Source organism: Rattus norvegicus, chromosome X (genome assembly GCF_036323735.1).
Source record: "Rattus norvegicus strain BN/NHsdMcwi chromosome X, GRCr8, whole genome shotgun sequence".
Lineage (NCBI taxonomy): Eukaryota > Metazoa > Chordata > Mammalia > Rodentia > Muridae > Rattus > Rattus norvegicus.
Genome location: NC_086039.1, coordinates 33,846,806 through 33,867,312, shown reverse-complemented (window position 1 = coordinate 33,867,312; position 20,507 = coordinate 33,846,806). Strand labels below are relative to the sequence as shown.

The window sequence follows — 20,507 nt, the reverse complement described above, 5'->3', positions numbered from 1 at the left end:
TGTACCATCTTCCCAAATAACTGATCAAAATGCTCTCCACTGTGGAAACACTCTACACACACTTATTGAATTGAATAGGAGACAGTAAAATCTTTTAAACTGCACTCCAGGAAGCTCACCATCTACTAAGTAACTGGTAACTGAAACTTTCTTCCATGCCTGGGGCCAGATATTTTGCCAGATTATCCAAATCACCACAAACCATTGGTATCATCTTACGGGCCAGTCCCCACCCAGGATCATAACTGGGTCTTCTGACATTGAAGGATGCAGATGTGATTGACAGTATCAAGATTAAATCTCAGGAAGATAGGTAAAAAAGATGACAAAAATTTCAAAAGAGATGGGAAGGAGCAGCAGACAGAGCACATTCACAAAAGAAATACTTTTCAGTCCCAAACTATGGAAAACATTAAAACTGAAGGTATTTAGGGAGAAAAGGAAGCGCAGCAACTCTCTCTTTCCACCGAGACCCTCTGGTATCAGATCTAATAGAGAAAAGTAGTTGTGTTAAGCTGTGGGTCACAGAGATAGACTTCATATTCTTCTTAGCTTTTTTAGAGTGCACCATTATTAGCAATTAAGTGCCCACTGGTTCTGATCTATCTTTGATGGTCTCAAGATAATGAAGTTTACTTACCTTAGACTCTGTGGAGCTGAGGTCTACATATTAACTTTAACTCTCAAGCTGTAAGCAAAACGTTCCTGCTCTGAGGCACATCTCTCAGGCTCTCCCTGACTATGGCAGGGCCATGCATTAAAAGAGAAAATATTTGCATCCTATTAACACTCTTGATCAGGAAGCCCCGGCACAGACATTGTTCCCTTAGCATGGAAGCAGGCGCAGATACGGAAGCAAACCCAGCCAGTCACTAGCCAGCCCTTCCTATTAGCCCAGGAGTATGAGGAGCCTTCCACAGCAGGCAGTAGATAGAACGAGAGACGAAGAAACACGGGCTAGAGTTCAATAAATCTGCACCAGTCACTCCTCCTGATATAGACCACAGAATCTAAAAGTGGGGATTAAGATTCCAGACACATATGTGGCAGAGGATGGCATTGTCCAGCACCAATGGGAGGAGAAGCCTTTGGACCTGTGAAGGCTTGTTTCCCCAGTGTAGGGAAATGCCAGGGTGTTGAGGTGGGAATGTATGTAGGTCAGGAGACCATGACTATTGAAACTATTCTCAAGAGCATTGCTTGATTTTGGGCAGATCTCAGACACTCCTACTCATTAAATAGAAGAAAATGTTGCATATTTTTGGCCCTGAATATTGTTTTATAGATTTTTTAAAGGGGGAGGCCTGTTCTTTTGTGAGCATAACACAGGGCGTGGTGATAAGACTGGGTAGTAGGCACACAGGGAGGGCACTTTTGTGTCATATTCATTTTCTACATTAAAAACCATCAAAAGTTCTTGCCAATTTTCTCAGACACGTGCAGCTACCACAGTATTTGTCAAGCCATCTATGAAGTTAGCAGATCTGTTCCAGGGTAAGAGGCAGTCTTTCCCAGCATTGCATGATGACTTGCATACTGGGGTCTTTGTCACACTTCCATGCACTTTACATTAAAGATGGGTCTGCAGGAAATTATATAGAGAGGATTATGAAGAAGAATCGTGAAATCTTACATATACTGGGGGGAAGAGTACAAAATAGAAAGGAAGGCTATGAGGCCTTCAATGATATTCTAAAATACATTTCTAAGAGTTTACAAGCCTTCCGCTCCAGACAAGCTATAACTTGTCAAACTTTAGCATCATGGTTCATTTAATCCTGCCCTTTGTGAATGCTTTCTTTTACTTAAACACACATGATACGTGATTATTCTACAAAACTGAGAGCTAAGCAGGCCAAAGAAAAAGATGAATACGTCCCTAGATTAGTTTTTTTTTTCTTTTCAGATATGTAGTCATGCAAGCTGAGTATCATTAAGGAATGTTCACATTCTGTGATGTGTGATTCATATGTACCAAGCATTTGGAGTCATGTATGTGTCTCTGAAATTCAATTCACTGGAGCCAGGTCTTCAAGTACCCTAAGGTAGACTTTTACAGACTCAAAGAATCCTATCTTGACACTTTCGTTATCTTCTAACAAACTCTCATTGCTTCTGTCCAGTTTTGGCCCTCCCCTTCTCCATCTACCTGCTTCCTTTCCCTCTGGGGACTTCTCTAACTCCAGAGGCATCTGATGCCCTTGGTCTTGTGGGCACTGCACTCTTGTGCACTCACATAATTAAAAATAAAATAAATTGGCTGTCTGTGGTGGCTCAGACTTTTAATCTCAGTTTACTGGAAGCAGAGGCAGGTGAATCTCTGCATTCGAGGCCAGCTTGGTCTCCAAAGTGAGTTCCAGGACAGCCAGGACCACACCGAGAAACACTGTCTCAAAAAACCAAAACCAAAACCAACCAACGAACGAACCGAACAAACAAATAAAAACAACACCCCCCACTCAGAATTGTTCTTAAAGAGTTTTATGATGACATTTTCACATATTTATCTGTTTTTTTTGGTCCCCAACTACCCTCCCCTAAATGCTATTTCTTCTTGCTTTCCTGCACATATGCTGCTGTACTCTTTCCCTGCTTCCTCTGGACCACCTCCTCTTCTTTCATAGTCTCCCTTCTATTCTCATGTCTTACATGTATGTATGTATGTATATATATATATATATATACATTTATACATGCACGTACAAAGAAAGTTAAATCTAGATTTTACGTGGAAGAAAAATGTGGTATTTGTCTTCTGAGTCTGTCTTATTTCATGGCATCAAATGGTCTCTGGTCTCACTCTGCACATGTCATGATTTCTATCTTCTTTACAGCCAACAAGAGGTCCAAACTGAAAGCACTTCTGTGGTCCCACTTGCTACAGGAAGTGATACTCTAAAAGGGTTAATTTGTAAAACTGTGCCATCGCCTCTTTCTTATTATGATAGCAGCTAAAGGGGGCTCTGGCACTCATGTTGATTCCTATGACTGTTCAATGACCTGCCAGGTCTGATCTGCCCAGGATTAGCAGAAGGAAGTCCCAGCAGAAGGTAAGAGTTCATGAAGCCCCTTTCACAATACGCTGCCACATGAAACCCAGTTAGCATTAAACAAGAATCTATTTCCATACTGGAATGGGTGGGATGTGGCTGGACTCTCATAACACCACCCACAGAGAATAGAAACATCAATTTGCTTACCAAATCCTTGCTGCCTATTTCCATAAGCATATTAAACCGTGCACAGAGAGGCAAAACCAACCCCGGCAGAAATCAATACAGTGAAAGCAGCAACTACCGTGCTGCTAATAACATTCATAAAAGCCACCTGTTGCATTAGTGTGACTCATCATAACCATGGTTATTTAAGATTCGCAAGGAAATGATCTTGTGAGAATAAGTGCAAAGTGTCAGTTCTCCTTGAGATGCTTAATCTCCAGCCAGCAGGGTGTTTACACTGAGCAACTGAAAAAAAAGTCACCTATCCATGACCCTGAGTGACAACAAGCATACATCAGATGGCTTTCCTGACTAATATGCAAGGCTGTTGTGCAGCCGCAGTTTGAAGCACCTCGGTAGTTTGAAGTAACTGAGGCAGCAGGACGAGGCAGTCCCCTTTCTTATTCTGCTTTGCTGGCTTGATTCATAAAATGTGTTCTGTCACAGACTTCTTGCATGAAGCTGCTTAAATGAAAAACCTGGCATACTAAGGGCACCAAAGGATGACTTCAAAATGAACTGTGTGGGAGGTGAGAACTTAACAGAGCCCATTCATTTTATTATAAACAGGCTGAAAAAGAAAAAAAATTTACAAAGTGTGTGTGTGTGTGTGTGTGTGTGTGTGTGCGCACATGTATACATATGCACATGTGAGCATAGGTGCCATTGTAAGATCCTCCTGCAGCTGGAGTTACAGGCAATTATGACTGTCCAATGTGGATACTGGAAAGCCAGCTCATGTTCTCTGCAAGATAAGTACAGGATGTAGTCTCAACTGCTGAACCATCTTTCCAGCCCCCAAAGGGAAAAAGAAGTAGATCATGAAAGTTATGATAGGATGGAGGACATTGATAACGAGCCTTCAAGTACACACACACGCACACGCACGCACACGCACGTGCACGTGCACGTGCACATACACATACACACACAAATTAGTACTAATGATCCTTGCCAACACTTAAGGAGGGCTCACTGTATAGCGTGCACTATTTAAGACCTTGGAGCAATGTTTATTTGTTGGTTGTAGTCACCCAGGGTGATGGGATATGACACATGCCCATGCACACCTTACGGGTGGGCGATTATAAATCCTATTAGGCATGTCCTAACACAACCATCCTGTGCCAGGGTAGTTTGTGAAATGGCTCTACTGTAAGAATCACATTGCGGAGCATATTGTAACTGGTGTCCTTACTTATAGGTGATGAAACTACAATAGCAAAACAAATGACGCTGTTGTAATTCACATTATATTGGTAAATTGGCAGGTGCTGTTTAAGCTTATTAAACATGGATTCCGAGAGGCAGTTGACCTCCTCTGTCTCATATTCAAGCATATTTTGCCAAGTGTCCTCTACACTCCCTGCCCTGAATCAGGTGCCCCCCTGGGTCTGTAACAGAAAGAAGAAAAAAAAACCTGCAAGCAATGAAAAGTATTTAAAATTTTAGCCTGGCTGGACAGCAGTGGTGCACACCTTTAATCCCAGCACTCAGGAGGCAGAGGAAGGTGGATCTCTGTGAGTTTGAGACCAGTCTGGTCTACAGAGTATATTCCAGGGCATCCAGGGCTGCACAGAGGAACTATGTCTTAAAAAAACATAAACAAAACAACACAACAAAGAAAAAACCCAACACTCATTTGAAACTGAAATACAGCCACTGTAGATCATTCTTGGAACTGTATAGAATATCAAGTCACACTGCTAATGTGTTGCAGTTGGCATTTGAATCCTGCTCACTTAGTTCTAAAGTTCACATTCTTGACCAGGATACCAGTGACAGAAAACAACATGGCCACTGTGTGACCTAAACCTGAAAAGACTAACCTAAACACAAGAAAGCAGCCATAGGACGTGAACACATACAGTAACTTTTTACTGATGACATACTGAACCCTAACATCCTAAGTGATTTTGCCAAATCTACAAATCTACAAATAGTCCAGGGAGCTAGATTTGGCTGTCTTGTCTTAGACGTGTTCATACTATGGCACTGGACATACTCAGAAATAACTGGGCTGATGGCACATGCCTTTAATCCCAGTACTCAGGAAGCAGGGGCAGGAGGGTCTTTATGAATTCAAGACCAGCCTGGTCTAAATACTGATGTCCAGACCAGCCAAGACTGCACAGTAAGATCCTGTCTCAAAGAGAGGGAGAAACGGACAGACAGACAGACAGACAGACAGACACACACACACACACACACACACACACACACGGGGGGGGGTGGGAGGAGGGAGGGAGGGAGAGAGGGGGAGAGAGGGGGAGGGAGAGAGAGAGGCAGACAGAGAGATGCAGAGAGACTCACATGTGAGAGTGATCTATATGTTCGACCAAAGCTACTTCCGTTGAGGGAACTCGGCATAAATATGGGTCTACTGTGACCTGGGCAAGGAACCTTTATGAGGGAATTCTCAGAAAGATGTGACAAGGAAATAAATGTTCAGCAAGACGCCTCAAAACAGTGTCAGATAGTAAAACTCCAGGCTAGGGTCCAGCATGAAGGTAAAGAATGCTTGTCGATCATGTACAAGGCCCCATGTTTTATCCCTGGTTCTAGAAACATAGATCCTATAGATGAATTAGAATGCACATTTTGAATAGTGCTAAAAATATGCAGCCTTAAAAGTGGGGATAAGGGGGCTGGGGATTTAGCTCAGTGGTAGAGCGCTTACCTAGGAAGCGCAAGGCCCTGGGTTCGGTCCCCAGCTCCGGAAAAAAAAGAACCAAAAAAAAAAAAAAAAGTGGGGATAAATGGCAGAGAGTGAAAGAAGTGGGAACGGGAGACAGGAGAAAGATGAGATGTCCAGTTAGTAGCTCTGGCACTGAAACCTCTTCCCCGGAGAGTTCAAGATGAGGTTTTTAAGGCTTTGTTCTTTAGAAGAAAGAGCTGAAACAGCACTTTCTTATCCTTTTCTTGTTTTATGTCTTCTTTTCCGTGTCATTTAGCTATAGATTTTGATTGGTTGGTGCTAACACAGTAAAGTGATGAGTGTATTGGATGGGCAGAAGACTAGTCAGGAGAAGGCAGGTGTTCCAAATGAAGATTGGGCAAGGGTCTGAAAAAGAAACTGGAGATTCCTGTGATAACTTAGTTAAATATTTGCCCAAAGTTGACCCTGTTTATTCTTCTGCTAAACCACTAAACATAACACAACGGTAAGCTTAAGCAAGAACAAGAAGTACAATTCAGAGCGGGCAAACTGGCTAAACAAAGCTTCTGCTGCTGGCCCTCAGCTCTGTAGAAACCAACAAGTCCCTATTTCACAGGGTACTGTGCAGTTCAGAGAGGTACAGTTGATCTTGGCACAAGATAGTCAGAAAGACTAATGTCAACACTCACATCCTTAGCATTTTGGAAGACCAAACGTTGAATGCTCTCAGATAAGCTTATGAAACAAGGCGTACTTTATTCTCACCAAGAGAAAATTCCAGTGCTACTTCTAAGAGTCGTCTTCTGTACCTTCCAGAGGGTTTCTAAGCCACCTTTTCTTATTTTGAGCAACCTCTTCCTTTTTGGCTTCCCACCCACGGCCACTCCCTCTGGGCATCTTCATGAGAAGAGTCAAAAGTGGCAAATCTATCAGCTAGCACTGTTGTAGCATCTGTCAATCCTTAGAAGTGGGCTGGCCTAGGCAAGAGCATCACACATGGATGGGTTCAAATCTTTCTCTGTCTCTCTGCAACCTGCCATATTACCTAACCCTGCCAAACCTCAACTTCCCCATTTGTAAACAGAGTAAAAACAATAACTGCCTTGAAGGGTTTTGAGAAGTCAGGAGAAAAATGGCACTGCCCTGCCCAGCACCGTAGGAGATGAGGCTGCTCCACGCCACTCTATAGTTACATTGAAAAATAGACCACAGCAAAGTCAGAAGACTGAAGACAATGACGTGTTTCTCAAAGATAATTTATCCTTTCTTATGCCCCACTCAAGCTCTTTACATATTAAACTCACTGGGTAAAAACAAAGAAGTATGGTAGCAAGGAGACTTGTTTAGAAGAAGAACAGATTTCAGGGGAGTGAGAGGAAACAAAAGCTGAACTAAATAAATACTTGATCAAAATATTTTTGCATCCATGTATACACTTATCAAAGAGTAAATTAAAAACGTAAAGAGCACAGCTGACTCTGGTGGCTCGTGAGAATGCTAGAGTTTCGGGAGCACTGTCAGAAACCAGGATTTATTTGCCGTGTTTTTTAAAAGTCCAGCAAAATTATTGTAGCTAGCAAGAACTCTTTAATTCTATGGCCGTGGGAACCAAATGTACCATTTGTCTCCCAAATCTCTCTATCCCTCAGGAACATTCTTGATTTCTGGTTTATGGAGAGTTCAGGAACAGAAAAGTAAACATTTGTAGCTGAAAAGGCATGATGAAAAGATAAAGAAAGGAAGGTACATCTAAAAGCTGTTGGTGTTTGTTTTCTGTCGTTGTTCGTTTGTTTTGCAAGCAGTTAAAGAGACAACGTGAAATATGGCTGCCAGGGCAGTACTATGTGGAGAAAATCAGCAGAGGAAAGAGCCCAAAGCTACATCCAGCTGGCTGTGCTAGGCACCCAATCAGGCAGACCCTGACTCAGAGTTTGAGCAAGGTGAAGAATTCACAGTGAAATGGTAGCAATTTAAGCCTCTGGTCCCCAAATTACAAGCTCCCTTTCAAGTCCCAGGGGCCGCCCAACACCTCTGTATTGATAATTCCGTGTCTTTGGTTTCTGAGATGGGCTTTCCAAAATTTAAAAACTCCAAGCCCCATAACATCTGGATTTTAATTTATTCTGTAAGCTATGACGCTGCACAGCCGCAGGCCACTTAAACGCACCATTTAGGCTTCTTCTGCCTCCCTGGGGTTCACCACGGTGAAGCGAAGCTGCTCCTGCAAGAACTCAACTTCGGGCTGTCTTCTCTCCAGCAGCAGTGAATTGTGTCACATTTTTTCTGGCTGTTGGGTCAGAAATGGCTGTACAACTGAGTGCCCCCAAAGCATTTATTGTCCTGCAGGGCCTTACACAATCCCACAGGAAACCACGCTCAACACTTAGCCAACACTTGTTGATGTGATTGAATGCAACGAACACAGAGACAAAAGCACATTTCAGAAAGGTTTTCATTCTGATAACTGCAGCTCCTGCTTTTCCCAGGCAGCACTTGGGGACATGTGATAACCCTGCCTTTGTTTCTAGAGCTTTGTGCTGGAAAGGACAAGAAAATATCTCGGTGAAAGCCGACTTCTGACGCTGACTTCTCGCACAGAGGTCAGAGTCAGGAAATCATTAGGTAATGCCAAAGGGCCCAGAGAATAAGCAATGAAAACTTCAACCCAGCACTTGGACAAAGGGAGGCCCGAGAATAAAAACTACAACCCCTAAGGTGCACATATCCACGTTTGCAATAGTCAGTAAACAGGGGACCCAATATAATGTCTTCCTCTAAAAATGGTTAAAAACCGGAATCAGCCAGCCAGCCAAGTACACTTTCTTCTTCTGAGATCAAACCTAGCTGAAGAAACGAGCTGTGGTCCCTGGTGGGACCTGGATCTACAAATACCTTTGCCTCTGCCGTACTTAAGCCTGCGATCAGAATACTGACAGAATTCAAAGAATAGCAGACATTCTACCATCTGCGACATGCCTTAGCCTACAGGATATGAGTTAATTTACGTCAAAGAAATAAGTCTAAAAATGGGAACAAGACTGCTTTTGCTAATGCTTGCTGTACCAATATCACTAAGAAAAAGTGTGACTGCCAGTTTTTATTTGTAATGACCACATCTTGGTATTTGGCCTCATCAATTATTTTCTCCGGTGCATGCTGGCTGGTTTTGTACAATAAATTCAATGGCATTAAAATATATCATTTATTTATTACTTATTATTCTATGTGTATGACTTTTTTCCCTAAGTGCTTGTCTGGCAGCACATGCATACAGTGCCCTCAGAGACCAGGAAAGGGTGTCAGATACCTCAGCACTGGAGTTACAGACAGTTGTGAGTCACCATGTGGGTGCTGAGAATTAAACTTGGGTCCTTCAAAAGAGTAGCCCTTAACCTCTGAGACATCTCTCCAGCACCTCTGATGCCGTATATTAGACTCAGCTGTAGGGTGCAAGAAAATCATCCTTTTAGTATGCTTTAACATACTATATTAGTTTATCAATTGGTAGGCATGTAAATGTGTCCTAAGCATGTATGATATGATCATAGGATGATAACTTCTATAGGCACAAGACTAAAATTAGTACTGCTGCTACTCTTTGAGTTGTTCAAATCATATTGAAATCCTGCTGTGTGCTGATCATTCTGGCAGTAGCTGTACATACAGCAGGAAACAGAGCTGAGGCCTGACAACCCGGTAAAGTGATTTCATTCTGTCCCTCTTTCCATATGGCAATTCACATTTACTTCGTGGCTTATATATGGTAACATGGTGGATAGATTTTACAATAAGAATAACTTTGAGGAGGGGAAGGAAGGGGTGGTATCACCATGGAAACACCTGGGTACAATCTGCTGTGATTTCCACACCCCATTGGTGTGTCATTCAAAGGCAGCAAGGAGGAGTGGTTTCCTCTAAGTCAAAATGCCACAGATTTGTTTCCTTCTAGTGATTCTCTTCCCCTGCTATTTCTCCTGAAACTTTCTTTGGCTCTGGATTTTCCATGGTTTCAGTTGACTCCTAACTTTTGATTCAGTTACATGATTTAATTGACTCAAATTATTGCCTTTATTATGTCCTTTGGCAGGCTAGACCTTTTGGGACTTTCTGAACAGCTTGTTTGTGCAAGCCTTTATCAAGCAACAGCCAAAGGGGCGCACCATGGGATCTGACTTTGTGGTGTGAAAAGGCTTGTTCCCTCGCACTTATAGTCTTGAACCCACCACAACTGTAGCAAAGAAAGGGAGAGGGGAAGGGGAAAGAGGGAGAAGATAGAGAAGAAAAGGAAGGGGGAGAGAGGGAGGGAAGGAGAGAGAGAGAGAGAGAGAGAGAGAGAGAGAGAGAGAGAGAGAGAGAGTAATGGCTGGCCTCTATTACTTTCAGCACTAGGGGGGCAGAGAGGTTGCTTGGTCAAAATAACAGTTCAAATCCAGCCAGGGCTACATAGTGAGACCCTGTCTCAAAGCTTTTTGTTTGACGTATGTTTTATTTTTAAACGTTTGATAATTTTATACAAACATATAGTGTATTTAATCATACCCCCCCATCACTTCCTTCTCCTACTCTTTCTGACTCTTTTTTTCCCTAACTGCCCCCTTTTACTTTTGTTTATATGTAGGGGTCACAGCTGCTGGGAGCTCATGACTGCAACAGGCATATCACATCCAGAAGACACGGTTTCATAGTCCTCATCTCCATTCTCTGGCTCTCAGGATCTTTCTGGCTCCTTCTGGGCTGTTCTCTGACTTGTAAGGAGTAATGTAGAGCATCATTGTCCCGTGATAGGGTTGAGCACTGCAAACGTATTTATTCTCAGCGCTGTGAGCAGTTCTGATGAATCTCTACGGTAACTGTCTCCCACTGCAAGAAGACATTTCTCTGACCCAGACTAAGAGAAACACCAATTTATGGCTATAAACAAATATTTAGATGACAATTTAGCTTCATGCCAGTTTATCAAAACAATAGACTCTCTAGTAGGACCTGTGACCTCCCTGGCCTTAGGAGGAGTTGATAGGTCCAAGCAGTTATTCCTTGCTATAGAGTTGGGCCTCAAAGACAAACAAAAGTAGTTGGGGATCCCACAAAGAGTCTTGCCAGTATTGTGCCAGTGGCGTATATTGCCTAGAAGGTTTGCCTTACAAGACATGGACCCACATCCTGGTAAGACCACTGATAGTATTCTCCTGCAGCAGCCTGTACATCACCACTACTATGAATGCTAACCACATAGGAGGAAGAATCCAGCTCTAACTTATTATTTTAAATACGATTATTTTAGCCAAGTTCCTCTGGATTCTAGAGATTCAGATTCCATGGCTAACGTGTCTATCTCTGTTTGGGATATCTAATGACTATGTCAAATTTAACATGTTGAAAGCAGACTTCCTGGTTAATTCCTTCAACTACCCCATCCTGTAGTCTCCCCCTCCTCAGTTAATGATAGCTCCCCTGAGTCAGACCAACCAAGATGGACTCCTTGTTTCCCTTACAAACTCAGGGTTCAATCTTTCATGAACCATGGCTGGCACTACATCCTAAATGTGTCCGAAGTTGATCACTTTTCAGTATCTCTGCTGCTACTTCTTGGTCTAAATTGGGGTAATCTCTCACAAATTCAGCCTTAGCTTGGCTACATTGAGAATTTCAGGCCAGCCTAGGCTAGAAGAGTCTGTTGCAAAACTCCACCACTGATACAGGGCGTAGCTCGGTGGTAGAATGCTTGGCCTAGTATGCACAAGAGCCTAGGTTGTATTCTGGAAAGCACTGAATGGATTAATGAACAAAATGTAAGTCAAATCTCATCATTCTCTATTCGGAATCCCTCACTGCTTGCCAATTTTCTGGTTCCCTGGTTCTCTTACATCATCTTGGTACCTTGTTGTACTTTACCAACTGGCCTCTTTGCTATTCATTGAGAACCATCTGTCCCATGGCCTTTGCATTGACTGTATCCTCTAATGAGTAACTGTTCCAGAAATCTGCATAAAGCCGGAGCTTGACCCATTCTGTTACAAGACTGTGATCCCTATACTCCAGAGATTCAGAATTCAAAGCCATCCTTGGCTGCATAGTGATTTTGAGGTCCTAAAACTGTTAGAGATCATTATTGGCCCAAGACCCCAAAGACCAAATTCTCAGCACAAGGAAGATTTATTTGCCTAGAGGGACACAGGGCTGTGAATAAGAGACAAAAGACCAGAATAGAAGGGGGAAGGGAACAAGGGAAAAGGGGAAGGGGCATTTGTCTCAGAGGACAAAGGACTGCCTCTGGATAGAAAGGAAACAGACATGACCCATAATAAAATGGCAGTTTATAAATGTACAAAGGGAAACCCTGTGTTAGGATGAGGTGATTAATTTTAATTGGGCATGTTAATTAGGTGAGCCAAAGGGGGCTTCTGATTGCTGGACTTCAGTACTTAGCTGGACCTTGGCAGTCAGCTTGAGGAGAAGGAAGTGGCCAAATAAGGGAATAGACCTTGGTGGCTGGCTTTAGGAATGTACTTTAATTACTTTTTTCTTTTAGCAAGACACAGGGTAACAGGAGAAGGGCAAGGCCTGTCAGAGCCTTGCTACACACACACACACACACACACACACACACACACACACACACACATGGGTGGGGTTGATACAGACAAATATATGTTGACAATATGGGTGTCTTTAAAGATTATAGTAGTGGAATTTGGAGTCATTCAAGAAGGGCTTTGCTCTTTGCGATGTCAGCATAAAGGTTTCTTTTGTGTTGCTCAGGATTCCCAAGGTGATTGATGATCGTAAAGCCAGATGCCTGCTTCACATCTCATTGCAAGTGACAACTTGAAGAAGGCTTTGAGTTCAGATATACAGGGTACATTTCTCACCCCGAAGATGGATGCTTTCACAGTGGAGCACTGTGTGGCCTCTACTCCATTTGTAAAACTCCTTCCCTTTCCTACCACTGCATTTCCATTTTAACCTTCTAGCTTCTCAGAAGTGTTCTCTGTTTCTCTGTCTCTGTGTCTCTTTCTCCCTCTCCTTCTTTCTTCTGAAAGGCCTACAACAGAATTTCTCTAGGCATATAACTACACACGCCCCTGCTCTTGTCTTTTACTTTGAGACCTGTCGTCACTTTCTCTGGATCCAGAGGTAGAGCACATTTGAAATTCCAGAGAAAAAAAGGTGTTCGTTGAAATATCACCAAGAACATTGCCATTCTCTCTGAAGTTCTTATACCATTAAATGCTATTTGTAACAGAGGAGCCTTTTCACTGGTACATCTGCACTTTGGAGGCATGTGCTATGGCCAGTAGGAGAATGTAACCATTTTCCTCTGGATCCTAGTGTAATAATGGTTTGGTTTGATTAATGGCTGATTTTCTTGGAGATTAATTAAACGGACATAGGTACTTTCTGCAAAGTTTGTCACTAGTCTGAAATATTTGGAAAATCCACCTCTTTGCTCATATGACATGAAAACTTTTCTTCAGGTTCCTATTTTGTAAAATAAACTTCACTGAAATGGTGTAGCTTAAAGACACTGGATGTTGCTTAGAATTTTGTGGATCAGGAAGTTGGAAGGAACAGTGTTGGATGTTTAGATTGTATCCATGTGGCTTTGGCTAGTACAACCATGGCTGGAAGATACGTTTCAAGGTGGTTTGTGGTTTGTGCTTCATTTATTCTCATGGTATGTCTCCCTCACAGGTCTCTTCTTTATAGAAGAACATGGGTTTCTTGCAAAATGGTGGTGACATCGCTCCTAAAGAGCAGCTGGTTTCCATGAAGCAGGATGTGGAACCTGCCAGGTCATTCCAGAGCTTCCTCAGAAATGACACAGTGACTTGGTCATAGGCCCAAGAGTAAGAGGAGTAAATGGTATATGTAGTGGAGTGTAGCAGTCATATTTCAGAACGAAGTTTGAGGTAGAAGCTACTGTTAAGCCCATTGTAGGAAAATGGGATCTTCCAAAAGTTGATAAAACACTGACCTTAGGAAAAAATATATCGGTGATTTTTAGGTCAAAAGTCTCTTCTAGACTTGAGGAAACTATTGACATAGGCTGTCCAGAGAGCATGACATAGAAATTAAGAGTCAAAAGGTGAAGTGAAAGTGAAGTAAAGAAAATTCTAGACAGGCACAGCAAACTAACAAGAGATAGGTGAACATGTGTTCTCATCCCTCCGCACCACCACACAAGTGGGTTAGGCGGTGAGGATAGTTCGAAGACATCAAAGAACTTTCTAATAATAATGCCAGTGAGAAGTCACTGAGGGTTCCAGGCAATTGCTTGATATTTGCCTGCCACTTGGAATATAGTTTGGCCAGTGCTGAATCTGAAGGCAGGAGGAGTGGGTGGTGATTGGTAAAGGTGGATAGATGCCTTCGGAATGGAGAGGTTTGGATGCACTGAGAAACATTAGAACTCAGAATCCATAGGCTTTAAGTCTAAAAAGTGTGAGGGCGAAGCTTGCACCCCAAGCCTAGGTGCCTGAATAAATGTTGGACTGGTTGAGGGAATACAAGATAATTTATTTAGATGATCTGCAATGTGCCAGACAGGGTGTTCATACTTCTGTTTTATGTGGAAACCCTTTCAGAAATAATTACAAGTTGTAAGTACTAGTACCTTATTAGTCCAGAGCAGTTTGATGTTTGTATGCATAATTTCAGTTGGTCTTGAAACACTGAAGCTAGGCAGAGTCAATTTGAGACTCACTGATATAAAAGATCGGGGAAATGAGTTAAAAAAACAGAATTTATTGTGAATGTATTAAGGGTGTGGGCATTATGGAAGACAAATTATATACACTCAAGTGTGGCTGTGAACTGAGAGAGAGAGGGAGGGGAGGACAACTTCATGAATTTGCATGTCATCCTTGTACAAAGGCCATGATATTTTCCTCTGTACTGTTCCCATTTTAGTGTGTTCTGCCCAATTGAACACCAGGGGAAAGTCTTTGTTCTCCTACTTCCCTATTCTTCTACAACAGAAATCTGCAAACTAAGCATGCAATCTAAATGGATATACACCTCATATCTATTTTCATGTAGTCTGAAAGATAAGAATGCTTTTTCACATTTTGAGGTTGAAGGGACTGGGGATATAGCTCGGTTGGTAGATTACTTGCTAGATTACTTGCCTAGCATGCACAAAGCCTTGGCTTCAGTCTCCAGCACCATATAAAACTGAGCGTGATGGTGAATGCTTCACTGTAACCCGAACACTTGGGAGCTGTGGGAAGGAGACTCAGAATTTCAAAGTTATCCTTGTCTATCTAGGGAGGTAAGGCCAGCCTGGGACACGTGAAACCATGCCTCAAAACATCAGCTGAAATATAAAGTCAAAAGAAGACTTCCCTTACAGGTGAAAATTGCATAAATTTAAAATATAATCTTACGAATTCAAATTCCATCATCCATAATAAAATTTTTTATTACAACGTAACCACACTCAGCAGGCATTGTTTATGGCTGCTTTCTGGCTGCAAAAGCAAACTGGAGCAGTCTCCATGGAAGATCCACATAACTGGAAAGTGAAAAGAAGACATGGCCCCTTTGTCCCTTTTCAGACAGTTTCCTAGGCTCGTTGTTTTTTTTTTTTTTTTTTTTTTTTTTTTTAAAGAGGCATCACTTTCAGTCTTTTTCCAAGAAAAGACAATGTATTTCCGGGTGTTTAAAGAACATTGTGTATGGTAGCCTGTCCTCTGATTAAAAGTCCTAGGAAAACTAGATTGCTTCCTGGATGTGTACACACCCTCACAGCCTCCTGAGGGCAACTCTCCCAGGCCTTGTCTTGAATCCCAATAAAATTAAAGCCCTTAATGATAGGTTTCCCTATTAGAGTGCGCCTTCCCTTTCAGCAGAGAGGCTTTGGCTTTTGTGCCTGCTCTGCCTCTGTCCCATTCTAATTGGCAAACAGCAAGAAGCATGTTTATTTATGAGAGACAACCATGTAGTACCTATGAGGAGACAGGCTCATTTCGATCTCTTTTACAACCTTACAATCTTGGTCCTGTCATTTCACTGGGGACCTGTTGATGCACAGAAAGGCTGAGTCACTCTCCAAAACGGGACAAGTGCTTAGAAAACATTCTTGTTCGTACAGCCAAAGCGTTGGGTGACAAGATGACTTGAGTGAAAGCAGGTTTTCCAGGAGATTCTAGGGGCCCGCAGAGCACCTGAGTGTCCCACACATTCTTGGGAGATGAGCGGCGCGCCCCCAAGAGGCTGGGGTGCGCATCACTCTGTGGACAGACGCTCAAAAGGCAGATCCAGAAGCATAGGGCGGAGTCAGAGAATCCAAACCCAGTGTAAATAAAGGGTGTGTCACCCCGGACCAAGGCCCCTGAGACCTAGAAACTCCCGCCTCCCGGAGGCCCACAACAAAGCGCTGAGTCACGCTGACTGACGGCAGGCGCTTTGCAAACCCTGCGCTGTATCCCTGCCGCTGTGGAGTCTAGGCACCGCCGGTCGTGGCCTCCCTCCTGGGCCTGCGCTACTGCCGAGTGAGTGGCCTGGGATTTCAGCTTCCCCCAAAGCCCCCGCGAGAGTGGTGTGGTGGGGGATGGGAGTGGGGTGGGGTGGGAGGGATGCCTGTACCAGTTTTCATGATGCTGTCTTTCCCAGCCCACTATAGGCTCCCAGGGGAGTTGAGGGAGGGAAATGCTTAAATAACCACCAAGATTTGGTGAATGGAACCATAGTTTGGCTTTTCTCCTGGCAGCACACTGCAATTAGCTAACTGCTTCATCCTTGTTCCTGTGTGTAGGGCCTAAATGTGGGAGTCTGGAAGAAACCAGAAAAATGAGGTGGAGGGGAAACTACTTACTAGTTGCTTCTGTGTGGATTTACTGGGCTGTACTCAGAAATTCATTTCTGTGCCCCACGTTTCATGGCTCAATAGATAAATGTTGCTTGTCTGCTACAGAGGATCCGTTTTAGGATCTGCCTTCGCAAATTGGAGGGTGCTCCTATGTTGAGTCCTTATAAAGAACAGCGGCTCACTTTCTCATAGTACTATTTGCATCCTTGGAGGTAGCAATTAATCAATCCCATTTTATAGATGGAAAAGCTGAGACACAGAGCATCCCAAGTGAAAGCTGCCTGGAATGTAGCAAAACTGAAATATAAATCGAAGGTGTCCAGTTCCAGAATCTGCACGTTGTTAAGGGCATAGGGCATACTGTAACCTATGCCTCTTGGTTACAGTAAGGAATCTTTGAAGGGTTGGTTAAAGAGAGTTCATGTGCTGATCGGATCTGGGGCTTGGAATTACTTGTCTGCAAATACCTGAAGTTAGAAAGGGGGTTGATTGTATGTGTGGATAGAACTTCGACTTCATATTGGAACGCTTTTGAATAATAAATGTAGTATATGGGTTGTTCCTGAATTATGGTTTCTATTGCCTGGAGTAGTTCATATGTGGTTTGTCTGTGCTTTAGAGGACTTTATTAGGAAGTTCGAAGATTTCTTGCCTAAAAAGTTACCTGCACAGGACCTACATAAAATTAAGCCAGTCAGAATTTCAACACAGATGGGAGAAGGTTCCCATGAAGTACCACCCCTAACTGAGGAACTATGGCAATTAGAGGCTGCTGGGATAGGGAGCGTCAGTTCTCTTTAAGAAAGTGACCCCAATAGGATGTCCATGCTTCAGTAGATGACTCAACACCTATATGTATAAGGACAGCACCACTTGGCCTCAGTAGACTATGGAAAATACAAGATTATGTTGGGAGTGAGATGTGGTCCTGGGGGTCTGAAAGAAGTTGGAAGGGGAACGAAGGGTTGTTATAATAAGAAACCGCATTGAAAACATGCTTAATATTATTAAGAGACAAATTTTTAAAAATGGTCATGGACTTTAGAGATAGATGGGTATTTGAATTCAGTGACCCTTGAAGAACTCCATATTCTGGTGATCCTCTTTGCTTCCAGTGTCACCAAAAGAACCCCCACTTCCGTCTTCTAGTGCACCTCATGGGGTGGCCGCTGAAGGGTGTGTGCATGGTGTGAGGAGGTCAGGATATGTATACCACTGATGGAAAGCATATAAAATGCTCTTTAGATATTCCTCTTCAGTTCTTCCAAAGAGTTGCTATTGCTAACCTTTGGACAAGATGACTGCAGGATTCCACTGGATAACTGCTAGTGATGGGGTTCCAGGTACCATCGCTGTGTTTTTAAAAATCCTTAGTTTATAATCTGTAGATACTTCCTCCATTGTGATTTATTTTGTTGTCTTTCTTCTTTCCCTTCATCCTTTACAGGTCAACACTAGAACTTTTTTTATACACTTCAAAATGGCGTCCTCTAAAAAGGTTACTCTCTCCGTCCTCAGCCGGGAACAGTCAGAGGGGGTTGGAGCACGGGTGCGCAGAAGCATTGGCGGACCTGAGGTAAGCAAGCTGGATGACTGCTTCCTCCTTCGGTTTTTCCTTTCTAGAGGGACTGGTGGAATATTGAAGGGGATTTGGGAAGAGAAGGCCAAGATGGTCACCAGTTTCCCTGTGGTATTCCAGTGGGAGAAGCATGAAACTCCACAACTGGGGATCAACCCTGCTGAAAGGAAGCTTTTGGTATGCTGATAATTAGGTTCTGGGTAGCAGGTGCTGCGCTGGGAGATGTGACTGGTTTTCTGTGCATATCCACGTACTACCTTGTGCTAAGAAGCATGCTGGCTGTCAGCCTCAGCATGCATATCCTCAAATGTGCCCAGTGTGTAGCCTCTCCACCCTTGCTTGCATGCTCAGACTTCAAAGCACAGGTAACTATGGATCTCAGGTTCAGATTCCTAGGAAAGACAACCTAACTGGCTCTGCATGGTCTCTGACTAATCACACAGAGTAAAGGATTCATATTTGTGCACTGAGATCCAGCTCAATGAGGCGGGGGGAGGAGCATAAAGGAACTCAGAGACTGCCTCTAGATGATTTTCAACATTAGAGAAGTTTTTATTGGAATACTAGGAAAGACATGAAATTTAGGGGTGGGTCTCAGATGCACAGAAAGGTATGAAATAGCGGTCACAGCCAAAGGCTCTAGCCACAGTGTCATGCCACATGAAATGCTGTGAATAAGAGAAGAAATGCATTGTAGGGACAGATTGCGCTTTGAGAAGTGGGGCTGATTCGTAGCTCTAACACTGTACTCCGGGATTTCCCTACTGCCTCATTGCTCCGCTTTACCCCTCTCATTGCAGAGGTTGCTTTGTCTGCTTTGTGACGAAAAGGTGTGACTGGAAAGTGTTCATGGACTTGTATTGTAGATCAAGTTTTGTTTGTATTGCTTCATTTTGCAGTACTGGGGATGGTACACATGGAGGCCCTGGCATATGCTAGGCAAGTACTCTATCACTGAGCTACATCCACAGCCCTCTTTTTTTGGAGCGCTTTTTTTATTTCGAGACGATTGTGTCACTAAGTTGCCTAGGCTGGCCTTGTACTTAAAATCCTCCTGCTTCAGCCTCCTGAAGAGCTGGGATTGCCAAGCTCACCTTTGCTCTTAGTGTTTGAAAAGTCATTGCTTTCTTCAGTGAGTGTTGATGTCTTAAATTTTTAAAATGTAAGTAAAAATGTGTGTGTGTGTCTGCGTGAGTGCGTGTGCTTGTGCTTGTGTGTGTGTGTGTGTGTGTGTGTGTGTGTGTGTGTGTGTGTGTGTGTGTATTTTTGAGACAGCGTTTCACAATGTAACAGAGCCCTGGCTATCCTGTACTCACTTTGTAGGCCAGGTTAGCTCAAATTCTCAGAGATCTGCTTACCTCTGCTTCCAGAGTTCTAGGATTAAAGGAATGGGCCACCACACCCAGCTGTTCTTTTATATTTGTATAGGGATAGGAATGGTCAAAACTAGCTAATTAACATTTGTATTAGCTCATATAATTATTTTAAAAATCTAGTCTTAGCACATTTCAACCATATAATACATCAGCATTTTACAATTATCGAGTGCTATTGATTTCTTGACCTTATTCTTCCTGTCTGACCAATATGCTTCCATCATCTCATCGGAGACTCTGGAAGTCGCCATTCTGGTCTGCATTTCTGTTTGTTTAGATTCCATACACACGTGAGGGTGAGCACTGTTTGGCTCTCTGTGCCTGGCTCATTTCACCCAGCTTGATGTTGACAGGCCATTGAGATGGGCAGCAAACACTTCTCCCCCCTCAGCTCCATCAGTCCTCTTTCTTCTGTTTGATGCTCTTGCCATTTCTCGTTCCAACATTAACTCGCTCACAGATAGCTCCTGAAATCTAAAATGCACCATTTGCCAAAGAAAAGACACAAATAAATTTATCTTTTTTTTTTTCACACACACATACACACTGAGCTTCCTCCAGTTTTTTTTTTTTAATTTTTTTTAATTTTTTTTTTATTTTTTATTAACTTGAGTATTTCTTATATACATTTCGAGTGTTATTCCCTTTCCCGGTTTCCGGGCAAACATCCCCCTCCCCCCTCCCCTTCCTTATGGGTGTTCCCCTCCCAACCCTCCCACCATTGCCGCCCTCCCCCCATAGACTAGTTCACTGGGGGTTCAGTCTTAGCAGGACCCAGGGCTTCCCCTTCCACTGGTGCTCTTACTAGGATATTCATTGCTACCTATGGGGTCAGAGTCCAGGGTCAGTCCATGTATAGTCTTTA

General features: G+C 43.1%; 2 protein-coding genes and 1 non-coding gene across 5 annotated transcripts in view; 1 reads left to right on the top strand and 2 right to left on the bottom strand.

The window, feature by feature from the left end:
• Bmx (BMX non-receptor tyrosine kinase) overlaps positions 1–8,185 on the bottom strand; it is a 62,749-nt gene extending 54,564 nt beyond the window's left edge. The window contains exon 1 of one of the 2 annotated variants that reach the window (NM_001109016.1): positions 8,045–8,185. In NM_001109016.1, the coding sequence (NP_001102486.1) occupies positions 8,045–8,047 (3 nt within the window). In that variant the 5' untranslated portion in view covers positions 8,048–8,185. Of the gene's footprint in view, positions 1–640; positions 762–8,044 lie in introns of those variants that run through there. The other variant, XM_039099943.2, reaches the window with a different exon arrangement.
• Positions 8,186–14,704: 6,519 nt separating this feature from the next.
• Positions 14,705–14,808, bottom strand: LOC120099428 (U6 spliceosomal RNA). The gene has a single exon (XR_005498612.1). It is a non-coding gene; the product is annotated as a U6 spliceosomal RNA (small nuclear RNA).
• Positions 14,809–16,263: 1,455 nt separating this feature from the next.
• Positions 16,264–20,507, top strand: part of Pir (pirin) — a 110,622-nt gene continuing 106,378 nt past the window's right edge. The window contains exons 1-2 of one of the 2 annotated variants that reach the window (NM_001009474.1): positions 16,264–16,370; positions 18,135–18,263. In NM_001009474.1, coding sequence (NP_001009474.1) covers positions 18,168–18,263 — 96 coding nt within the window. In that variant the 5' untranslated portion in view covers positions 16,264–16,370; positions 18,135–18,167. Of the gene's footprint in view, positions 16,371–18,134; positions 18,264–18,315; positions 18,444–20,507 lie in introns of those variants that run through there. The other variant, XM_039099890.2, reaches the window with a different exon arrangement.